Here is a 9078-nt window from a genome sequence, read left to right on the forward strand (position 1 = left end):
GACACCAGACATGATGCTGTAAACTCTTAACATCCACGTCTCATCAAAGTTGATTCTCTATAGCATTGGTTCTCAAAGTGCGGCCCGGGGGCCAATGGCGGCCCGCAGAAACATTTCTGGCGGCCCGCAATGAATTACAGTTGATAGTTTTAATCCAGGAGCTACTAAGCTTATTAAATGTTTATTGGACATTACTGGATACAGACCAATAAGTGTAAACTGTACAACTGTATTTACTATGTCATCAAATTTTGGATGACATAGTGACACAGTATAGTATGACTTTTTTGTCAAATTTTGGCATTTAAATGTTTTCCCCAAAAACTGTAAAATTTTGAACGACATAGTATAGTATGACATTTTTGTCAAATTTTGGACCAAATTCTTTTGGAAAAAAATTGTCAAATGTGGGACAGCATATATGTCATTTTTTGTCAAATATTGGACCAAATTTTTTTTTGCCAAAAATTGACGAAATTTGGGACGACATTGTACCATGTTTATGTCAAAAACTTTTTCCCCAAAAAAATTTAAAATTTTGAAAGACATAGTATACTATGACGTTTTTGTCAAATTTTGGACCAAATTTTTTTTTTTTAAATGGTCAAATTTGGGACGACATAGTATAGTACAACGTTTTTGTCAAATTTTGGAGCAAATTTGGGACGGCATATGTAATTTTTGTCAAATTTTGGACCAAATTTTTTTTTATTTTTTTTTCAAATTTGGGACCACATAGTTTTGTACAACGTTTTTGTCAAATTTTGGACCAAAAACTTTTTTCCCCAAAAATTTTAAAATTTTTAACGACATAGTATAGTATGACATTTTTGTCAAATTTTGGACCAAATTCTTTTGGAAAAAAATTGTCAAATGTGGGACAGCATATATGTCATTTTTTGTCAAATTTTGGACCAAATTTTTTTTTGCCAAAAATTGACGAAATTTGGGACCACATTGTACCATGTTTATGTCAAAAACTTTTTCCCCAAAAAATTGTAAAATTTTGAAAGACATAGTATACTATGACGTTTTTGTCAAATTTTGGACCAAATTTTTTTTTTTTTAAATGGTCAAATTTGGGACGACATAGTAAAGTACAACGTTTTTGTCAAATTTTGGAGCAAATTTGGGACGGCATATGTAATTTTTGTCAAATTTTGGACCAAATTTTTATTTTTTTTTTTTCAAATTTGGGACCACATAGTTTTGTACAACGTTTTTGTCAAATTTTGGACCAAAAACTTTTTTCCCCAAAAATTTAAAAATTTTAACGACATAGTATAGTATGACATTTTTGTCAAATTGTGGACCAAAATTTGTTTTTCGAAAAAAATTTCACATTTTGGACGTAGTATAGTATGTCGGTTTTGTCATATTTTGGACGCCATAGTTATTACAAATGGGATTTCTTTCAGTTTTTTCCCTTTGGCGGCCCTCAGTCCAATGTTGGGTTCCTAAATTGGCCCTCAGGTATCACAACTTTGAGAACCCCTGCTCTATAGACTAAATGTCTTTTGGCTTCTCCCTCTCTAAGGGTCACTATAGCAGATCACCAGTCTTTCTTTTTTTAATACACTGAATGCCCTTCTTGAATTAAAGTAAAGTCAAATTAGGTTAAGTCAAATTAAATCAAGTAAAATAAACTTAAGCTTCCTCAAACCATTGTGTTTACTGGGTACAATGTACTGAAACATTTATGATTTGACAGTAGATTATTATATAAAACATTAATAATAAAATGTTTCAAAATTAACGGATAACTGACTTTATGATTATATGTATGTATGTATGTATGTATATGCAGGTCAATCCACTAAATAGTAAAAAGTAAGATATACACTATACAACCTGTCATTAAAAAAGAGAAAGAAAGAATAAATGTTTTAGAAATCTTTCAAAAACTTGTTTCAAACTAAAAGTGCATTCACCTTTTTACACCAAACTTTGAGCCGGCTCACTGAGCTTCTCTGAGAAATGATCCAAACATAACATTCAGCCACTAAAACACATGTTCTGTTCAGGAGTGCAAGTAGAACTTTAATTTGGCATCTTAATCAAGCTGAGAAAATCTTAGATGTACTATTGGCCAAATATCCAGGGGCCTGATGGACAGGGAAGGGATAAGAAAGTGACTGATGTGTGTTTGTCGATCAAAAAAACCTTATTCTTTAGTTAAATTCATAACATATGAACTAAAAGCAGGTGAACTTGTCTTTGAATATAAATATCTGATGAAAGTGAGACACTAACAAAAGCAAAGACATTCATATACATAAACTAGATGAAATCGTTGCTAATCTGACCTCAGCTGTAACTGATTTTCCGTGCCATTAGACAGTCCAGTATGTGTTCACTCTGAACACAATCCTCACTCTATTTCAAAGAAAATGACGACAGGGGAAAAGTCAGTCGAGGCCGCAGACTCTGTCCAACTTTCCACCGGTTCCTCAACCATGGAAATAAAGAGTCCAGTATTTCATTACTGGGCATTTAATGTGGCTGGTCACTGCCTTTTCACCACAGAGCAGCTGGACACCATCTGTGTGTGTGTGTGAAGTTCTGGAGTGAGTCAGAAGGGACTGCAGAAATAAGCATAGTTTATAATTGATTTTTATTATTATTAGATTGAGCAGGACTCACTGTTACACATAAAATGAAGCACTAATTTCGACTCAGAGAAGTCACGTAATTCAGACACAGTCTATTCCTACCTGTCGTTCCTTGATGAACTTGAAGAATAGTCCTCTGCTGTAATCACTAGTCTCACCAATAGATGTCACTAACTCTTATACACTGCACACGGTTGTGGACAGACAAAAAATATATTGTCAAATTCAAAAGGTTTATCAAATATCACGAATATTTGAGAAAATATTTCAATATTAATCGGAAGAAAGACTAAGAGAATAATAAATAGGATAATATATATTTAAAAAAAACAGATTCACTCATACAGCCTACTCAATACCATGTCAAAATAATTACTAAAATGTGAAAAGTGCAGGATAAAATCACACAATTAGCCATTTTTTCTATACAATCTATTCTAATGCACTGAGGAGGAAACATCTAAAGTCAGATGTTTCCGCCTCTAAATCATTTAACAATACTTAAATAAGTGTCCAATGAGACAAAATCCTTCAGTTTCACACAATTTGTAGTTCCAGGAAGGGGGAGCCACATACATACATGATATATATTAAATATTATTATAATTATTGTCATTAAACTGACAATAAGAATAATTCCTGGGATTGAGGAGAGTAAAAATGAATGATCTGAATCAATCAAAACACCTAAAATGGTGTCACATGTCAACCGGCTAATCAACTGAAAACACCTGCAAAGGTTTCCTGAGCCTTCAAAATGATCCCGGGTTTGATTCACAAGGCTACACAATCATGGAGAAGACGGCTGATCTGAGCTAAAGGTTGTTGTTTTTTTAATTGGTCTAATGGTGTATTCTGATTTGTTGAGATACTGAATTTTGCTTTCTTGTTAAATGTGAGCCAAAATTAAAAGACACAATTAAAAGAACCAAAGACTTAAAGGGGAAATAAGTAGTTTATAGTGCCATCTAGAGGAGAGGCTGAAATTTACAACAAAGAACTGCTCCTCTGCTCACCCCCTCCCTTCCCTGAGCGCTACGGTATCCGCAGCTGGTCAAATGTCGTCCTCGTCGTCTTTCTCCGTGTCAGCAGATGAGGTTTGTGAGGTGAGGGAGAGGGTGAGCTAGCGCGGCCGTAGCAGACGAAGCGGAGAGAGTGGAGGCGGGACTTCCGCTACAAGTAAAGAGACGCTTGATTTGTTCTCTCACGTTTGTCCTTACAGGCTCCGGTAGAAACATGGCGTCTCGCTGCTAACAGTGGCTATGCAACCGCGGTCCGCGGTCATGTTATTTTACATGACTTTTTGAAACACTACGAAAATGAAACAAAGAATATTATACAGCGACTAGACAATGCAGGAGCACATAATATGTATAAAAAAGTGGATTTTGGGTTATATAAACCCATAAATACTACACAGTGTCCCTTTAAACTACTTCAGTCTGTGTGTATTGAATTTATATAATACACAAGTTTCACTGTTTGAGTTGAATTACTGAAATAAATGAACTTTTATTGAGATGCACCTGTGTGTATATATATATATATATATATATATATTCCAATTATTTGTGTCCATTTAAACATCATGTTCCACTTTCTTTCATTTGGGTCACACATACACGTTGAGTGATGTAACTCCGTGATTATATGCTATATTTACATATTTGGTTTTGCTGGATTGGGCCCCACCTTTCCAACAAGCCAGTGTTTCTATGACAAACGCTGGCAAAGCAACTACAAAGTAAATGAGAACATTCTGCATAGATATAAATGCTTTGCATGTCCATGTCATAGGTCTCTGTATATTACATGAATCAATATAAGTTCAACTTCCAAAGCTCTCAGACCTTGTGTTATCAACCTACATCCGTTTATATGCTTTAACCCCCATTGGGTCAGGCTAATCGACTTCTTTTCTTTAGTTTTGGAGTGTATAACAATATCTATCAACTTCTTGGCAGTACAGTATGACCATAGCACACACATTTGAACTTGAACTCTGCCATCTGTTCACAGTGCCATCCATCTCTCGTGCAGTCTGGCCTCTCCACTCAGTGAAGATGTAGCTTGTTTGAGCTCCATGGAAATGTCTCCCTACACAGTCTCCTCTGGCCTGTTGCTGTGGTCTCTGTGGTTGCTCCTCTCCCTCGCCCCAATGATCCAGACGTCACTCTCCGCCCCGGCATCCGCACCCTCCCTGCCGCTCAATACCACGCTGCTGTTCGACAGTGGAGCCCCTGGCTGTGAGCTGCAGAACTGCAGCTGCTCGGCACCCGTGCAGGACTGCGATGAGGCGCTAGCCATGCTGCTGTGCAAGTGCCGCACCGTTTCGTGCTCCGATTTGCCCCGTACTGGGCACAGACATCCTGGACACCTCACCGTGTGGGTGAAGGATCTCTGGCTCCTGGAGGAGCTGCTGAACGGAAGCATGGTCAGACATTTACACTTGTCTTTTTGTGGAATGAAACCCTTGGACAGTCGATATCTGGCTTTGCTAGGTCTACAGACCCTCAGGGTCCACAGTGCAACACCAGGAGTACCTTACCCCAATCAGGAAATGACTATCATCTCCGCAGGAAGTGTTGCAGTGGAGTTCGAGGCCCGGTCCTTTGACTTCTCCTCCTTCAGTGTCACCATCCTGGACGTAGCAGTGCTCAGCGGGCTCTCCAGCATAAAGGCTTACAGTGTTACAGGACCACATGCTTCAGTTTTCTCCCAGCACTTTCCCCACCTAACCATTCCCCTGTCTCTTCTGTCCCCTTCTACACCTACAAGCCCTCTGCACAACCTGCTCATTACATTTGTTTATTGACGATCCACAGTCAGGTCTGCAGGAGTTTACCCTTTGACTGGCTGCTATACTCTCATTCTGTGGCTCAGTGCTATCCTCCACATGCATTAGCAGGGCCAACACAAAGAGACAAACAACAATTCACTGTCACATTCACACCTATGGTCGATTTAGAGCAGGGGTTCTCAAAGTTGTGATACCTGAGGGCCAATTTAGGAACCCAACATTGGACTGAGGGCCGCCAAAGGGAAAAAACTGAAAGAAATCCCATTTGTAATAACTATGGCGTCCAAAATTTGACAAAACCGACATACTATACTACGTTGTTCAAAATGTGACAATATTTTTGAAAAAACAAATTTTGGTCCAAAATTTGACAGAAACATCATACTATACTATGTCGTTAAAAATTGTAAAATTTTGGGGGGGAAAAGTTTTTGGTCCAAAATTTGACAAAAACGTTGTACAATACTATGTCGTTCCAAATTTGAAAAAAAAAATCAAAAAAAAAATTGGTCCAAAATTTGACAAAAACGTTGTACAATACTATGTCGTCCCAAATTTGACAATTTTTTTCAAAAAATATTTGGTCCAAAATATGACAAAAACGTCATACTATACTATGTCTTTCAAAATTTTACAATTTTTTGGGGCAAAATTTTTTGTTCCAAAATTTGACAAAAACGTTGTACAACGTCGTCCCAAATTTGACAATTTTTTTCAAAAAAAAAGTTTGGTCCAAAATTTGACAAAAATGACATATGCTGTCCCAAATTTGACAATTTTTTTCCAAAGAAAATTGGTCCAAAATTTGACAAAAACGTTGTACAATACTATGTCGTTCCAAATTTGAAAAAAAAATTTGGTCCAAAATTTGGTCCAAAATTTTACAAAAACGTTGTACAATACTATGTCGTCCCAAATTTGACCATTTTTTTCAAAAAAAATTTGGTCCAAAATATAACAAAAACGTCATACTATACTATGTCTTTCAAAATTTTACAATTTTTTGGGGCAAAATGTTTTGGTCCAAAATTTGACAAAAACGTTGTACAACGTCGTCCCAAATTTGACAATTTTTTTCCCAAAAAAAATTGGTCCAAAATTTGACAAAAACGTCATACTATACTATGTCGTTCAAAATGTTACAGTTTTTGGGGAAAAAATGTAAATGCCAAAATTTGACAAAAAAGTCATACTATACTGTGTCACTATGTCATCCAAAATTTGATGACATAGTAAATACAGTTGTACAGTTTACACTTATTGGTCTGTATCCAGTAATGTCCAATAAACATTTAATAAGCTTAGTAGCTCCTGGATTAAAACTATCAACTGTAATTCATTGCGGGCCGCCAGAAATGTTTCTGCGGGCCGCCATTGGCCCCGGGCCGCACTTTGAGAACCAATGATTTAGAGTGTGTAACTAACCTCTGCATGCTTTTGGACTGAGGGAGGAAACTGAAAGTAAGGTTTTATGGCAGCAAATGTTCAATATCAGACCGTGACAAAGGTAAAGCTGGTTTACCGATGAGAAAAGTCGACAATCACTGTGATTGTGGTAATCTGCTGCTGTATAAGACAAAGCTTAGCTTGTGCTTTTATTGTAGAGCTGGTGCAAATGCCGACTTCATGAGCACACATTGTCTTAATTTGCATTCCAATTTTGTAATGTTTATATGTAAAAGAGTGTGGTGCATGCACATACAGTATAAAGTAGCTGCTTGTAGCTGCTTAAAGGTACAGTAGGCAGTGTTTTGATACATAATCCAGTAAAAACTTTTATTTCAATGTGAACTGAAAGAGAACTTTGTTTGACTTTTTTAAACACTACAAAAATGAAACAAAAACTATTATACATCAACTAGACAATGCAGGAGCACATAATATGTATAAAAAAAGTGGATTTTGGGTTATATAAACCGATAAATACTACATAGTGTCCCTTTAAAAAAAGGACATGGATGGCAAAGTAAGAAAAAAAAAATAATAATAATTAAGTTAGCAACTGCATGTGAATTTGTCTGAGCAGGAGAGAAGGTGCATGGGGAAATTAAGAGTCACAACAACAACAAAACGTGATCAACTGACCCAATATCCTGGTTTATTTACTTTAAGGCAGAGGTGCCCGAGACGAGGCATCTACCAGGACATTGTCTTTTCCTTTAATATGACGAATGTCAAGATCATAACTCTGTAAAAACAACGACAATCCCAAGAACGTCCCAAGAGGGTTGTGGTCTGTATAAACCACCAGGGGTGCCCTTCCTCCAACGTATACCTCAAAGATGAGCCAAGATGAGTGCTACGGTCTCCTTCTCAATGACAGAATAGTTTCTACAGAAACTTCTGTAATAACAAAAAACCAAACCCAGAAATGGTTGGAGCTCTTTTTTAGAGGTAGGTTGACACCAGCAGTACCTTCACCTGCACAGGATCCACATCACCCTGCCCATCAGTGACATGCAGTGAGGTTCATGACTGGGGAGGCACTCGTCGGATGCACAAATATATGAACCCAAAATAGAAGCTTATATTTCAATTTTGACTTTAATTTAAACTTTTAGTTGTTTTATAAGTATTTAATTATGCTAATAATAAGAATATTTAATTAATATAAGAATATAACATAAAACATCCACACAGACAGTTTTTTCAGGTGTACCACTAGGTGTCACTAGGTCACTAGGGGTTCATAAATGTTTCTTTAGAGGTACAAACAAGCAGGTACACATTTTAAAGGTACAGCGCTTGTACCCTGATAGGGTAACAACTGGAGCGACAAAGCGTTTGTACCTTTTTAGTTACAGTCTCGTACTTTGATTTCTTAGTGTGTGAAACACAGGCTCACCCACATGCTAACAATAGCATTAGCGTGAAGATTCCACAGGCAAGTGGCTAAGAAATCGCAATGTTTCCTCAAATAAACAAATATACTGTATATATCTATATATAATATAATATAATAATGTCGTCCAGAAATCTGCAAACTATATGGACAAACGTTACTGCGGTCACGCCAGCCGTCTTTCCTTTTCGCTTCCTTACATTTCTAAGTGAGAACGTTGCCATTGTGCTATTGCCTTGTGGGCAGGTGAGGAATGTTTAATAAAGCAACATAAAAAAAAATTAAAATGACTTGATTTTTACTTTCAATTCCTTTTACATTTTTCAAGGTATTAACATGAACATTTTTCATAACTCCATGTAGGACGTTTCTATACGTAAATATAAGAACTGTGGCAAAATAAACTTGTTTTTAAACTTTTAAAAAGTTTAAAAACAAGTACTTCAGTACTTTTACTTAAAGAAGACATCTGACTGTAGTACTTTTACTTGTACTTGAGTAAAATTTAACAAGGGGTGTCTGTACTTTTACCCAAGTAATGAAGCTGTGTACTGTGTCCGCCTCTGGTTGGCAGTAAAGTTGCACTTGAAATGTTGCAGCCTCTTCTTTTGGTCGCAACTATTCACTGAGGTTAGTGAAACAGCACCACCTAACGGTAAATGACCCTGAGAGTTTTATTCGCGAGTTGTATTTTTGGACTGCGTGTGCTTGCTGTACACTCTGGGTTGTGCACGCGCAGCATGACACGGGATGCCAGCAGCATGTTGACGAGCTGCGCGTGCCCCGTCAGTGCCCGGTCAGGACCCGGAAGCACGGTCGGCTTC

At 37.1% G+C, this 9078-nt stretch overlaps 1 protein-coding gene across 1 annotated transcript; it reads left to right on the top strand.

The window, feature by feature from the left end:
* Positions 1-4695: 4695 nt before the first annotated feature.
* LOC310927435 (exosomal polycystin-1-interacting protein-like) lies at positions 4696-5427 on the top strand (the record flags this gene model as incomplete). The annotated part of the gene is made up of 1 exon (XM_083889730.1): positions 4696-5427. The coding sequence occupies one exon, from the start codon at positions 4696-4698 to the stop codon at positions 5425-5427; it is 732 nt and encodes a 243-aa protein (XP_083745856.1).
* Positions 5428-9078: the final 3651 nt, after the last annotated feature.

This window comes from Microchirus variegatus (genome assembly GCF_963457635.1).
Source record: "Microchirus variegatus genome assembly, chromosome: 5".
Classification (NCBI taxonomy): Eukaryota; Metazoa; Chordata; class Actinopteri; order Pleuronectiformes; family Soleidae; genus Microchirus; species Microchirus variegatus.